This window comes from Cetorhinus maximus, chromosome 11 (assembly GCF_964194155.1).
Source record: "Cetorhinus maximus chromosome 11, sCetMax3.hap1.1, whole genome shotgun sequence".
Lineage (NCBI taxonomy): Eukaryota > Metazoa > Chordata > Chondrichthyes > Lamniformes > Cetorhinidae > Cetorhinus > Cetorhinus maximus.
The window spans coordinates 30,991,717-31,008,018 of NC_135889.1; the positions used below are offsets into that span (position 1 = coordinate 30,991,717).

A 16,302-nucleotide genomic window follows, 5' to 3' on the forward strand; every position below is an offset into this window, starting at 1 on the left:
ATATGTAGGAAAATTCTTTTATTTAATTAATAAAAGCTTTAGGAAACCTCATCCCGCTCGTGGATGAGGTTTCCTAAAAACGTGAAGGCCACTTGGCCTTTTCGCCTGCCTACCAGCCTTAAGGTTGGACGGGCAGCGTTAACAATTACAATAATTACTTCCTTTATGGCCTTAGTAGGCCGTTTGCATATTGGTGGGTGCACAGCCGACTCTGGCGCACGCCTGCCGAATGAAACATCATGAGACAGCGCGATAACGTCGGGTCGCACGCCTGACGTCATCGCGCATCATTTTACGCATTGGTGTGTCAGGCCTGCCCCCGCACGCCAACTGAAAAATCCTGCCCAATGTTACAATGATATGCAACTCACATGAGCAAACTTAGTAGCACTTAAATCGGGTCTCAATAACCTCCCAAGCGAGCAGAGTTATGACTTCAGAAAATAAGATTCAAATTGCCTGATGCAAGATACAACAAAACTTCCCTCAGCTACTCCAATCATATGAGAAAAAAAGGAATCAGAAATGTGTGAAATGAAAACAGACAACTCCAGAAATAATCAGCAGGTCTGGTAGAATGTCGAGAGAAGAAACACAGTTTACACTTCAGGTCAATGACCTTTTATCGGGTCATTGGCCTGAAACATTAATTCTGTATCTTTCTCCACAGCTGCTGCCAGACCTGCTGAGTATTTCAGCGCTTCATCTTTATTTTAGATTTCTAGCATCTGCAATATTTTGCTTTTTATTAATGGGAACATCTGTCTCAAATTCAGAAAAATCACCTTTGCTTTGCTGGCAACAACTTTTTGGGGTTAGTGAAGAAAGGAGCATCACCTCAAGACAGCTGCACACTGAGTGTTCATTGACTTATTTCTATTAACTCAATTAATCAAGAAATTGAATACCTTGGTTTCTTCAGTTGACCTCAACCTGCCAGGGCTTGGTGGTACTGTTGGTCGCTTCCGTCCTTTTTCTTGTTGAAACAGATCCTGTAGTCTACAAGAAAAGATTTTCAAAAATAATTTACGATGCTGTGCTATAAAATTGAACAGTACCTACTGCACTACCCCTAAATGGGGAGATGGTGACGTAACGGTAATATCACTGGACTAGCAATCCAGAGCTGCAAGCTAATGTTCTGGGGACATGGGCTCAAATCTCACCATGGTAGCTGGTGGAGTTTAAATTCAAATCAATTAAAAAAATCTGGAATTGAAAGCTAGTCTCCGTGACAGTAACTATGAAACTAACTTCAACTGTAATAAAAACCCATCTGGTTCACTAATCTCCTTTAAAGAAGGAAATTTGCCCAATTTGCCCTTTGAAATGCCATAGCAAGCCACTCAGTTGAAGTGTAATTAGGGATGGGCAACACATGCTGACTTTGCCAGCGACACTCATCCCATAAAGAATAAAAAGAACAGAATGAATCCTCATGGCAAATTAAGACACACCAAATCTTTAGCAATTGCATCAATTAAATTAGACATTTGGCAATTAAATGATCTTGTTAATCAACTGGCATGACTACATATGATATGCCTGGTAAATAACAGACTGTCATTACTACCAGTTATTTGATTATCACTCTTCACAATTTTATCCCATCTTATCTAGTGCTTAATGATGCAATTTTTAACTTTGTGTTACTGTGCGACTAACCTCTATGGTCATTATGCATAATACAATTGTCTATTATTAAAACTCATCATTATAATATACAAGCATTTGAAGTGATTATAGTAGGGTCAACCACACCTGGTATTCCAAGCCTGTAATAGCTCACACAAATTCTGTTTCTTGATAATTAAGCAATCATCCACAAATAGCAACTGTTGAGGGTTGTCGATTGGCGAGGACAGCAACCTTGCCTGAGTTTTCTCAAACCAGTTTCGAAACTCTGCCTCTTCCATCTGCAACGACAAATAAAACACTTCAGCTTCCAGCATGGATAATTTTCATTACAAGAAAGTTGGCATGGTTTTAAAAATTATTTTATACATGCTATGTTCAAACTGGTGTGAAAAAAAAGATAGTTACTTCTTTTTGTGCAAAAAGATCCTCAATTTTTTCTTCTCTTGTTTTGTTGAAGGTATCAGTTTTCAGGGACACAAGGCGATCGTCTACTGCTGAATAGATTTGTGATACCCTGAATAATAGCAGGTTTTTTGTTAGTAATCACCTTAATCAAACTAACTATAAACAAGCAATTGTTTGCCCACTGGGTTCAAACTTACTTTTGTGAAAAATCCTTCAAATCCTGAATAACTAATTGCTTTGATGGCATTTGATGTTTGATGTATATTTCTAGTGGTGGAAGGCAAATTTCAAGCATCCTAATGGGGGCAAAACTGGTAAAACAAAATGTTAACATATTTGTCAATCAACAGCAGAAGTAACAAATTAATCGTAAAAATTAGTATCTGTGAAATGATGCAATTATATAATTATGCTGCTAAAGTAACTCACTCATAAAACAGGAAAAATCAATAAGCTGAACATAGAGATAATATTTTGCAATTTCTATTAGAACTCATGATTTTAGTTGGTGGGTAGAAATATTTTTGTAAAATGGTCATTCCTTGTTAACATTAGGTGGAAGGGGTTGGGTTCCGATTTCCCCTCATACTGTTATCTTTTCTGGCTGGAAGAAAGCAGTGAATTAGAGTCCCACCAACTTCTTCATTCTCTACAGGCTTCAATGCTATTATATTCTGTTCAGAAGAACCTTTCACTGAAGTTTTAGAAATTCAGAATAAGCAGTCAAGTTCCATTATGCATAGTATACTGAAATTGACAAAGATGTCACCACTGACCTCAATATCAGAGGGCTAAGTAATTACATGGCCATCATACTTTGGAGGCAATGAATAAGTCTACTTCAGGCCAGTAATCAATGAATAAAAGAGCTGGTGCTTTACAAGTTGTCAAGTAACATAAATTACAGGACAAATGTAATTATACAAGAAATTCAGACTTTTTTTTGCTCATGTCCATATGCAAGTTAATTTTCTGAATTTGCAATGTTCAAAAGATGATTTTCATGAAGCTATAATAGGAACATTTCACATCTTCCATAATGAGCAATCAACTATTCAACATTGAAAATTCATATAGTTTCCTAAAGATTAAATTGTTCCAAGAAGTTTTATCAAGCTAAATTTTAATTTAGAAACATTGATTATGAGCACAGCACATTAAAATAGACTAGACCAGTCACTTTTATTAACCTGAAAGATGCAACCATCTGATTGTAGGAGAAATACTGGTGATAATCATGATGCATAGAGTGACCACAAGGCTCTGCATTTGCTCTACGGGTATACTGATGACCATAGAATCTTAACTCCAGATACTTGGCAAAGGACATGGACCAAGAATCCCTGGACAGCGGAACCACTGGAGTCACCTACAATAATACACAATATAATATATTATCTATCTGGCAAAAACAAAAATCTACACACAGTATTCTTCCAGAGTTTATACAATTTAACTTTCTAAAATGGTTATCCTCAACTGACTGATTATTCTGACATACCTGTTTACACATTCTGCACCAAGAGTATGTTAAGATTGTGTGCTGATAGCCAGGAACAGGAGAATCCAGCTCTTTTAATACAATTTGTACACAGCCATTACCATGCACAAAACGGCGTATATGGTGCACCATAGGCGTTTCACAGAACATGCTGGGACACTGATAGGAGGGTCTGCAAAGAGAAACAAAATACGGAAATGTGTAAAACTACTATTTAAAGCCATAAAGGTTTTGTGGTTTTTTTCCTATGGTACTTTGGAATTTGTTAGTATTGAGATACCATTCCTGATTCTGTTGATTTTTTCAGAAAAACTGCATAGCCTGAAAAGTTTCAAGTATGCTAAAAAATAGTTCAACTGTGTCTGTTCTTCAAAATCAAGCATTATATTAACTATTACCAAGGACTGAAGTAGGAAGTGGTGCAACCTAATTAAATAATCAAATGATATCTATGCAAGCCAGTAAGGAGATCAACAACAAATCCTTTTATTCTATTAAATAAATTCCTATTTCTATTAATGACCTAGTTCACGATGTAAAGTTTAATAATTTATTGTAAAGAAGTAAGGCACTCTAATCATCCTGCCTATCAGCCACAACAAATGCCCAATGTGTTGTATACATTGCTCCATAAACTAATAAGAATATATTGTGTACCAGTTATTTTGTGCGCTTGTAAAGTGCTACAATTCGGAATCTGCAACCACTAACCTAAACCACCAAAGAACCTCCGTGAAATACTGGCTCTCTCTTAAACCAGAACTTGTAACTATAAATATAGGCACCGTAAAAAAAAATTAATAGGAAAATTAAAATCAAACTATTTCCTTTACATCAAAATACTAAGTTCTTAAATTTTGCATGCAGACACAAACATTAGCACAAACCAATCATATCATACTTCAGCAACAGTTAACAGTTTGATAGACTAAAAATATAATTAAGATATAAACGCAAGAATAACTGAACTTATGAGGCATCAGGTGAGCAATGAACAGAGGCCGTGGGCAGAAGTGTTCATTAGGATGCAAGGGTCATTTGTACGACTGAACACTTGAGAATATCTATAATAGCACAAACTATGTTCATTAAAAAATTGCAAAAATAACTAAAACTTTGTTTGGTTACAGTTTACACTGGATTTAAGAATCCCGTTAATCCCAGGAGTAATTCTGAATCTACAGTTATTCAGGTGACAATTTAACAACAGATTTTGTGTGACTAACACTAGAATTATGTTGGTTCTTCATTTATTTAGTTCCATAGCAAGGCATCATTAAGTAAAACTTCAAAAAATTAATATATTCATGCAAGTTATATTATTCAACCTTGAGCAACTGCTTTTTAGTTATAATTTTGATGGTCACAGCAACACTGGGAATGTCCTGTTTCACATCTCATTTGATCATCTGCAGGTTGTGAAGACAGTGGTAAGTCATAGAATGGTTACATCAATGGGTCATGACACATGTCTGTGCCAGCTCTCTACAACAGAAACTCAGCTAATCCCATTTCCCTGCCCTTTCCCAGTAGCCCAGCACTTTTTTTCTCTTCAAGTGCTTATCCAATTCACTTTTCAAAGCCATGATTGTATCTGCTTCCACTACACTCTCAGGCACCGTATTCTAGATTCTAACTAATTGCTGCATAAAAGTTTTTCTTCACGTTGCCATTGAATATTTTTTGCCAATCGCTTTAAATTCCTGTCTTCTGGTTCTTGACATTTCCTCCAATAGGAATAGTTTCTATCTCTGTCTAGACCCCTCATGATTTTGAATATTTCTATCAAATCTCCTCTCAACCTTCTTTCTCTAAGGAGAGCAGACCCAGCATCTCCAACCTATCCACTTAACCTGGAACCATTCTCATAAATTTTTTCTGCACCCTCACTAAAGCCTTCACATCGTTTCTAAATTGCAGAGCATAGAATTGGACACAATGCTCCAGTCGTGGTTGAACCAGTGTTTTGTAAAGGTTCATCATAATTTCCTTGCTTTTGTACTTTAAGCCTCTATTTGTAAAATGGAATACCTGTATGCCTTTTTAACCACTTTCTCAAACTGCCCTGCACCCTCAACAATTTGTGCACATTTGTGCTCCAGATCTCTGTTCCTGCATGTCTTTATAATTGTACCTTTTATTGTAGATTGCTTCTCCTCATTCTTCCTACCAAATTGTATCACTTCATATTTCTCTGCACTAAATTTTATCTGCCGAGTCCGTCGATTCCACCAGCCTATGTCATCTTGATATCACCATCTTCTTCACAGTTCACAATACTTACAAGCTATGCCATATGCAGATTTTGAAATTTTATCCTATACACCCAAGTTAAGGTCATTATAGGTAAAGAAAAGCAGTGGTCCTAGTACGGATCGCTCGGGAACCCTACTGGATACCCCCTCCAGTCCAATAAACAACTGTTCACCATTACTCTCTGGTTCCTGTCACTCGGTCAACCTCACATCCATGCTGCCACTGTCCTTTCTATTCCGTTGGTTTCAACTTTTCTGGAAAGCCTACTATGTGACACTCTATCAACACATTTTGGAAGTCCGTGTACATGATGCAAATCAACACTCTTTTTTGCCTCAAAGAACTCAACCAAGTTAGGTAAACATGATTTTCCCTTATTAAATTTGTGCTGGCTTTCCTTAAGTAATCTACATCTGTCCAAATGACTGTTAATTTTGTCCTGAATTGTCCTTTCTGAAAGCTTTCGCCCTGTCAAGGTTAAACTGACTGGTCTGTGGTTGCTAGGTTTATCCTTGCACCCTTTTTTGAACAAGGGTGCAACACTTGCAATTCTCCAATCCTCTGGCAGCCTCCATGCAACTAAAGAGGATTGGAAGATCATGGCCAGTGCCGCCCCCCCCACCTCCCCCCCCCCACCCACCACCCCCCACCACCAATTTCCACCTTTACATCCCTTATATTCCTCTAATACATCCCATCTAGTCCTGGTGACATCAACTTTAAGTACAGCCAGCCTTTCTAATACTGCTTTTTATCAATGTTCAGCCTATCCCGTGTTTCAACAACCTCCTCTCATGATGATCTTGGCATCTTCTTCCTTGGCAAAGACAGATGCAAAGTACTCATTTAGTACTTCAGCCATGCCACTCCTCCATGCATAAATCCTCTTTTAGAGCCCTAATTCGCTTCACCCCTTCTCTTATTACCTTTTGCTATTTATATATCTATGGAAGACTTTTTAGATTCCTTTTCATGCTAACTGATAGGTCTCTTCTCATACTTTCTCTGTCTCCCATTTCATTTTTCACTTTACCTTTGAACTTTCAATATTCAGCTTAGTTCTCACTTGCATTATTAACCTCACATTGGCCATACACACCCTTTTTCTGCTTCATCTTACTCTCTCTCCATTAGTTTCCATTAGTAGGAGAGACTAGGACCCGAGGGCACAGCCTCAGAGTAAAGGGAAGACCTTTTAGAACAGAGATGAGGAGAAACTTCTTTAGCCAGAGAGTGGTGAATCTATGGAATTCATTGCCACAGAGGGCTGTGGAGGCCAGGTCATTGAGTGTATTTAAGACCGAGATAGATAGGTTCTTGATTGGTAAGGGGATCAAAGGTTACGGGGAGAAGGCGGGAGAATGGGGTTGAGAAACTTATCAGCCATGATTGAATGGCGGAGCAGACTCGATGGGCCGAATGGCCTAATTTCTGCTCCTATGTCTTATGGTCTCGCTTTCTTCATCCAGGGCCCTCTGGCTTTGATTGTGCTTCCTTTCCCCCTCTTGGGAATGTACCTCAATTGTACCTAAAGCATCTTCGCTTTGAAGGCAGGCCATTGTTCCATTACAGTTTCATTTGACAATCTTTGATTCCAATTTTCCTGGGACAGGTTCCTTTCATAGTCGACTGAAATTGCATCTCCTCCAGTTAAGTACTTATACTCTAGTTTGCTCCTTGTCCTTTTCTATAGCTAACCTAATAATGATACACTGTTCCCTGAATGTTCCCCTACTGACACTTGCTTCACTTGACTTTCCCCATTTCCAGAACCAGATCCAGCAATGCCTCCTGCCTTGTTGGACCAGAAACATACTCATCAAGAAAATTCTCCTGAACACACTTCAGAAACATTTCCCCTTTTCTGCCCTTTATATTATTGCTATCCCAGCCTATATTTGGACAATTGGGCCAGGATTTTTCAGTTGGGTGTGTAAAATGACACGCAGTGACATCGGGCATGCGTCCCGACGTCATCACGGTGTCTCGCAATGTTTCGTTCAGCAGGCGCGCCCCCACTGATAACTGATAGACCTATTAAGGCCATTAATGAATGAATTAATGTTATTGTTTACGCTGCCCGTCCAACCTTAAGGTTGTGGGCAGGCAAAAAGGCCAAGCGCGTTCACATTTTTTAGGAAACCTCATCCACGAGCGGGATGAGTTTTCCTAAAGCTTTTACTACTTAAATAAAAATTTGATATGAAAAATAAAAACATGTCCCATCTCATGTGACACAGTCACATGAGGGGATATGCCTCATTGAGTTTTTAATTTCTGTAAATATGTTTCTACAAGCCGCTTCAATCTCCCTGAGGCAGCTCTGTGCCTTAGGGAGGCTGAAATGCTCATTCACACGCATGCATAAAAAGTGCGCTGGCCCCGACTCTCCCTCGTCCCCCGCCCACACAGGTAGCGCTACCACTCACGTATTACGCTGGGCGGGCCTTAATTGGCCCACCCGTGTAAAATGGCAGCGCGGAGCCGATCGCGAGCAGCGGTCAGCTCCATAACCGCCCCCGCCCGCCGAGGGAAAAATTCTGGCCTAGAAGTCCCTCATTATTGCTACTCAATTGTTTTGTATCTCTCCAATTTCTGTGCAGATTTGCTCCACTTCATCTTTTCCACTATTTGGAGGTGACAAAAAAAAAATAGCTTATTAATGGGACCTGGAAAGGTGGTCTGACACTGAGGCTGGGTTTCTTTTCACTTGGCTGTAGGTAAGGGTAACTGGGCTACATAGGCAGCAAGAATTCAGTTATAAATTTGAGTTTGCTACAAATACATTCTCAGCATCAGTAACGATTACAGCATTCTGTAACAAAAATATGACCCTCTATTTTATTGTAAATCTCTGTGGCCTGAATTTTGCCTTTGTCGGGTGGGCTCGGCGGGAGGTCGGCTCCGCCCGCAATCAGCTCCACACTGCAATTTTACACGGGCAGGCCTTAATTGGCCCGCTAAATGGGTCACGAGCATTGTGGGCGGGGGCAAGGAGGGAGACCCGGGCCTTGCACACAGTTCGCGTATGCCCGCGAAAGAGCGCTTCAATCTCCCTGAGGCATGGAGCTGCCACAGGGAGATTGAAGCGCTTTTTAAAATAAATAATACAGTAAAAATTTAACGAAACATGTCCCCTCATGTGACTGTGTCACATGAGATGGGACCTGTTTTTAATGTCAAAATAAAGGTTTTATTTAATTAGTATTAAACCTCGTGGATGAGGTTTCCTAAAAAAATGTAAAGGCTGCTTGGTCTTTTTGCCTGCCCGCTAACCGTTAGGTTGGATGGGCAGCGTGAATTTCAATTTAATTAGGTCGTTAATGGCCTTAATAGGCCTTTCAATTATTGGCGGACGCACAGCCGACTCTGGCACGCGCCCACTGAATGAATTGCCGCATGTGTGCGCGATGACGTCGGGACGCATGCCCAACATCATCGCACATCATATTATGTTCCGGCATGTCAGGTGCACGCCCGCATGCCAAAGGTAAAATCTTGGTCTGCACATTGATTTTGTACATGCCTTGTCCAGTACTAAAGTCAGATTAAATTGAAATAAATGCCAAAATCAAAGGATCTTTCCCTATATTAATACCTATTTTGGTCAGACGGCTTCCTTACAATATTTATTTTTACTATCAATGTCATGTTATTGAAGTCAAAGTAGTAATGGTAAAACTAATGAATATCACTTGACACATTGAAGACATGTAGATGAGCATTCTGGATGCTGCATAATAATAGTTAGCTATTTTTTTTTAAAAGCGGAACAAGGCACATGGACAGGATACTGGGCCAATGCAATTTCAGTTTCAGGCACCATTTTAAGAACATTAATCTTGCTGCTACACTTGAGTTTGAGCGCTTGAGGGCATGCTTTCTAGAATTTAATACAAATAATCAAAATGCTCTATTTGTCTGGAATAAAAGTTGTAGATCTGTTAAATATAGTAAAATAAATTAATTAGCAAACTTAGTGGAGAACCGCCACACTCACCGAAAGCAATATCTTTCCAAAAATATTCCCAAAGTCAGATCATTTTTTCCATAAAATTCCATTGTGACGATCCTAAAAGCATAACAACCACAATCAATAGTTAAACATCTTTGATAAAATAAAGTCTGAAGTAATCATGGATATTTTAAACAGTAATTCACATACATATTTAAATACATATGGGAACTATCCAAAGCACTGTTCTATGTTTGGCAATTCATAACTGTGTTGCAGTAAATGACTTCTCAGAGAGTCTATATTTAAGACAAATAATTGTAAATGAATCATTTCACTCATCCCATATAATTTACTGGCAAAAGTGTTTTTGTAATAAATTTTGGCTTGGGGATATGAGGAAAGCTTTTATTAAAATATTTCAATACTGTGGGATCATGTTATATCAAACATAATAATGGGTTTGGAAAGGCTACCTACAAAATTAATGGAACATCCAATAACATTTGGAATTCACAAGAATCTTAATAGAAAGCAAGTCTTACATCAAAAACAGCTGGCACAATATCATTTGCTATTCATAAACTTGTATGTTTTACAGTAACTTACTAGCAACTGGAAATGTCTCAAACTTGTGAAAGACCACCATCTGCAAGTTCACTTTATTGCTCATTTAGAAAATTAATAACCCTTATTTTTTGACCCCATAAACTGAGTATGCAAGCTGGCAAGTTGCACTTTAGTCATTGTTTCATTGGTGTCAGCACTTAATGGTGGGGCTCACACCTGAGTCAGAAGTCAGTAAGTTCAAACCACACTCCAAAGTCTTCAGCACTTTATCTAAGGTAACACTCGCGCGCAACACTGAATTGTGTGTGGCACTGTTGGAGGCGCATCTTTCAGATTAAACATTAAGCTAAAGCCCAGTCAATTTTCTCATGTGGATATAAAAGGTCCCATGTGTAAGTTTCAGGTGTTTTAAGGCATAAAACCCTTTAACTAAAATATCTAAGTTCCAAATTCTTGATTTCTAACAATGAGGTCCTCAGTTGTGCCTGATTTAACAAGGTACAAATAGCTAGTATTTATCAGGCAAGTAGAATTTATTAAGCAAGATGTTACATGTACTCAACAAAAATCAGTGAAGACAACATGGATAGTTCTTATCCCTCAAGGTCCTAGGGTTCCTTGAGTGCTGCCAGCACAGGTGATGCCTTTCTTGGCTCTGAAGTAACGTTACATTGAACTGTGCCTCAGAAGAATCATACCACAGAAGCTTTAGTAGAGCTAGCCAATGAAGGCTTTGATTTTCCAACTTTTATCCCTACTTCTGACTGTTCCTCATCTCTTATTTGGAAATAGTCCAAATTACCTCTTTTCATTGGCTTAGGGTGAGGGTCATCTGGTGTCACCCCACCTCTAACTAGTGTCCTGTAGGCTGAAGACAAATGCCAATCTATTATTCCCTGGGCCCCTGGAGTTACATTCCATTGTGAACAAATGGCATACCCTTGTAGATACAGAGCAGTTATGAAAAATGTTATATCTTCTTATCAATAACACAACCTATCGTAAACATTCACACCAACATATTTTAACCCAAGTCCCGCGGGTGCTAAAGCCATTAAGAAGACATGTTAATAACACTTCCTACCATAATGTCAGGAAATAAAAGTTTTCCACTAATACAGATGTTCTGCCCTACAGGTATGGTTGATCAATTAAACCTAATAATATATGGTTTTGTTTAAAAATAAGGTGGCACACTGAGTCCAAGCCGATGAGCTAAACTCTTTTGGTTAGTTCTTCAAAGCTGACAAAGAAGCCCTCAATTGCACAGTGTAATTAAAATAAATACAATTCCTTGAACCCAGGCTTTACAATACCTTTAAAGTAATTAAGTCATTAATACCAGTTCCTTGCAAACAACTGCCTAAACATTTGACGTTTCGGGTCCTTATGACCCTCCAACAGACCCTGTTCTGTTGAAGGGTCATGAGGACTCGAAACGTCAACTCTTTTCTTCTCCGCCGATGCTGCCAGACCTGCTGAGTTTTTCCAGGTAATTCTGTTCTTGTTTTGGATTTCCAGCATCCGCAGTAGTTTTTTGTTTTTATGCCTAAACTGTTAATTATCCGACTAGCAGAAATTCAAACTGAACTGTTTAATAAAATTCATAAATTTACTTCAGGCCAACATGAAACCCTGTAAATTAGTATTAAAATCTTATGCATGGCACTATTCGGAGAGCAGCAAAGAAGTTTACCCAATGTTCTGGCCAATGCTTACCCTTCAATAAGCATCACTACAAAACAAAATAAGATTATGCGCTCTTTTGTCTCATTGCTGTTTGTGCAAAAATTGGCTACCACATTTGCCTATATTACCACAATGAGTACATTTCATTTGTTCTGAAGCAATTTGAAACATCCCGAATTTCTGTAATGCTGCACCAGAGGAAGCTTCTGGCAATTGCTAAATGACAACTTGCATTTATATAGTGTATTTAACATAGTAAAATGCTGTAGGACAGCATAGTTGATTCCTCCCATTTCCCTTTAATGAAAACAATCCCTCTCCCTCTACTTGGTACTTCTTGGCTGGCTCAGCCAAGGAAAGGTATTGAAGTTAGAATTTCATGCCCATACATATATTCCCTATACAGCACAAAATGTCACAACACTACTCCATCATGCCATACTGGTTTCTTTACATTAAATTGAATGTAATATAATTAAATGCACAACATTAAACATTATTCTCATAAGCTATTGCAAGGTTTATTTTTCACTGAGCTAATACCAAACAGATATAAGCAAGGGGTGGAGAACTGCCAGCATAAGAAGTCATTACCCCTGTGAGACTGGCTGCAACTTCAGGGTTTAATTAGGGTAGATTAATGACGAACTCCTGAAGTTGCAGTCTTCTACCCACTGCTCTACCACAAGCTGGCCACAAACCCAGCAATCACTGAAATTAGATGTGGCAAAAACTTCTCTCTTTTACACTCTCTCATTGTTGTTAGAAAATCCCCCAAAAGTTACACCTTGTTCCATCAGGTATAATTGGGCATTTAACAGTCATATGACTTGTATTTTCTGCTGAACAAACTCATTTCATATTTGTTAAATGCCTTCATTATGATTAATTATTAGATTTTACAAAACTAATATTTTTAATATAAGCACCTTATAAAAAGTTTTTTCAGAATATTTCAACATACCTCCATCCACTAATACCTAATAATTATCAACTCAAGACATGCAGATCAAGGCTCAGCTGAGAACTCTTAACATGTGTCAAATGCCAATTGAAGAAGTTTGACACCTTAACTCATGGAGCGCATTCATTTAAGAATCTGTTAAGGCTTGGGGCAACATTTGGTTTGGTCCGATTGCTCACATGTCCATCACAGAGGCATGCAAAAAGGGAAGAGGATCAAATAATTAAGGGGCCGTGGCTGAGACACATAAGCAACATGCTCAAGACAAGATTCCACATTATCATTTGAATGGTTATGGCTTATGGGCCACAACGCTTGCAGCATGAAATAAGTGCAATGCTGGGCTAGCGTCTAGGCTAATGGAGGCAGGCTGACAGTACCCTGGTTGACAGTAAGAGCACATGGCTGTATTCACCCTGATTAAAGCCTCTTTGTTAATGTGTAGTCATGTTGCAGGGGGATGTTCAGCTACCTGTGAACCTTCAGATGTGTTTCAGCTGCAAGGGGTGGCCTGGGAATGCCATGTCTGGAATGAGGGCAGGCCGAGGGCTTCACACTGGCTTCCTGGCTTAGTGGTGGAAGGAGGCATCCAGGGTAAGGTGCAATCTTGGGTCTCTATTCTATTTGTCCACAGAGACAAGGAGAAATGCACAATGCAGGCTACAGCAATGCTGCCTTCTTGATAAGCTTGATGCAAATGAGAAGGGCTTACTGCCCTTTTGGCACAGCACAGGGAAGATTGTCGCCCTGAAGAACAAGAGCCAACAGTGCCCCTCGGTGACCCAGATGCTGATGAGGAGGGACAAATCCATGGAGATATTTGGCATGACCAAGGGTCTACAGAAGACGCCTCTCATAGATGGACATAAGCGAAAGACAGTGCCACAGATGCTTGTCTAGGGATGTTATGGATCACATCTGCCACCTTCTCCATGAGGATCTCACTCTGCACGAACTGGGAGGTCATGCAATGCTGGTTGCTCTGAAGGTAACTGCTGCACTCAGCTTTTTGACAGTGGATCATTCCAGGGCTCCACTTGGGACCTCTGCGGAATCTCACAATCCTCCACACATGAACGCATAAGGGAGGTGACCGATGCTCTTTTCAATAAAGCTCACCATTATGTGCAGTTCACCATGGATGAAGCAAGCCAAGTATATGTCAGCTAATGAGTATTGTACCTTCGCACATCTTTGTAAAAATTGAAGTTTATAAATATGTGACTGGTACAAAGGTACTACAAAATTTGTTCTTACCATGTTATTTAATTCACAATACATATTAAACAACTTATTGCACATACAAGGACACTGCAAGCAGCATACTGAGTTTTTATGCAAAAACAAATAATTATAGACATCAGGATCCCAACAACAAATTTATGTATCTTTCCTACATTGGAACATTATTGCCAACATTTGAATTGAATTTAAATCTAGGAAAAAAATGTCTGTCCTATCAAATGAAGAACAGGGGGGCGCAGGGGGGAACAAAAGAGCATTGTTCTTTAGGGGCAGGAGCAAAACACAACACAAATAACCCATGTGGAACTCAAATTTACAGTATATGTTTCATTAAACTATTTAAGATTTCAAAAATAAAGGCAAAATAGTAACTCACCACGGACTAACGCATGGATTTGGTGCATTGCTCGACTGCACAGAGGAACTACTGAAGAGAACACAAAGCTTCTGATGGTTTGCAGGGCTCAAACAGTCCACCTTAAAAACAAAAATAGGCCTGACAAACACATTCCTCTTATCTGTTAAAAATACTGTAACAATTCCTATTATTCATATAGATGGCCGTGTGCTGAATACAAAAAGTATCATGCTCACACCAGTGGTTAACTAATAACTTGCCATTGTTTGTACAAGTTTTGGATCTACTATACATGTTCATCCAAAGGATCCCTGGGCTTTATTACTCAGGCTTTTATTGGTCATTATTTTAGTGTCAGGTCAGTCATTATATAAACCAAAAATTTATTGACCTTTCCCCTGTATGTGGGTATAAAACTTTAGTTTATGGTTGCTTCTCCTAGTAATATCATAAAAATACTTTTTCCCAAAGCAGTCTGACTGCAAGCAATATTTTGAATGGTCAGTTTTAAACTTTTTGATCCCTGTGGTTACTCAAATTTTTTTTGGCACACCCTTTCCTCATGCACAAGTGAAACAAAGACAGTTTTTACACCTCCATTTATGTAATAAAAGTAGTTCTGAAAGCAACAAATCAATGATGCCATCGCAGACTGAAAAACGCTGTGTGCAATATATTAAAAATTTGGTAACTTATTTCGAAAGTATGCCTGCACATTTTTTGTAAGCCACATTTGGTGCACTTAGTTACTGAAATCAGAACTTTGAAATTTATCCATGATCATAATATTTTATATAGATTATCAGGCATTGATGAATTATAACACCTCCCAATCACATGTAGTTGCAGGACTGTGCACAAGCACCACCTCTGAAAATATTTAGCCTTGATTACAACTGTGGAGGCCAAATTATAATCTCCTTCATCATGGGAAGAGCTCAGCTCTGCTACACCCAACATGAACTACTCCCAAAACAGCTTTGTTATAGTTTATGGTAAATCTCCCTGTTTGTCCCAACAAATTACATCAATTTCAGCCTCAGAAGAGCAGTGCACCAATGAACAAAATGACATGCCTCTCTTAGTGAGAGGAGGAGTTACTAAATTTATGGGCTCAAGTCACAAAACTGTATGGAGACCCGCCAAAGGGGCAAACACAATATTCTAACACATCATACGTGAATAGTAGTGCAAGGTTTCCTTCACTGAGGGTGATGCTTTAAGCCCCACTCCACTTTTGCAAAACCTTCAGTTTCATAAAACCAACATAAGCAAGCATGAAAAGCCACAGCCATCAAAAAATGAATATTTCCCATTGGCCCCCAAAGTCAATTAACTATGGTAGTGGATATGATACTGCACCAATAATCCATGAGATCCTATCACCACCCTACTCTCCATGCCACAGCCCTCGAATGGTGTAGTGAATAGCTTTGTTAGGGATCAAATAACCATTAGCTCAGTACAAATGCAACATACTGTAGATGCTGGAAATATGAAATAAAAACAGAAAATGCTGGAAACACTAAGTCTGGAAGTATCTGTGGAGGCAGAAACAGTTAGTGTTTTGAGTTGATGACCTTTCGTCAGAAAATTAGAGCTGGAGATAGCTGCTGAAGGAGATATGGATGTGAAAGGGAGTTTTGATGTATACCTGATCAAACACAGGGGGCAAGGAAAGCAATGAAAGTTAACAGCAACTTTTATTTATATAGCAGCTT

At 39.0% G+C, this 16,302-nt stretch overlaps 1 protein-coding gene across 3 annotated transcripts in view; it reads right to left on the reverse strand.

Moving 5' to 3' along the window:
- pikfyve (phosphoinositide kinase, FYVE finger containing) overlaps positions 1-16,302 on the reverse strand; it is a 173,703-nt gene that overhangs the window by 44,020 nt on the left and 113,381 nt on the right. For all 3 annotated transcript variants that reach the window (XM_078551727.1, XM_078551726.1, XM_078551725.1), the window contains 8 exons: positions 14,600-14,700; positions 9,801-9,872; positions 3,545-3,716; positions 3,234-3,412; positions 2,241-2,354; positions 2,044-2,152; positions 1,762-1,916; positions 909-999 (listed from right to left, as the gene is read on the reverse strand). In XM_078551727.1, coding sequence (XP_078407853.1) covers positions 909-999; positions 1,762-1,916; positions 2,044-2,152; positions 2,241-2,354; positions 3,234-3,412; positions 3,545-3,716; positions 9,801-9,872; positions 14,600-14,700 — 993 coding nt within the window. The remainder of the gene's footprint in view (positions 1-908; positions 1,000-1,761; positions 1,917-2,043; positions 2,153-2,240; positions 2,355-3,233; positions 3,413-3,544; positions 3,717-9,800; positions 9,873-14,599; positions 14,701-16,302) is intronic.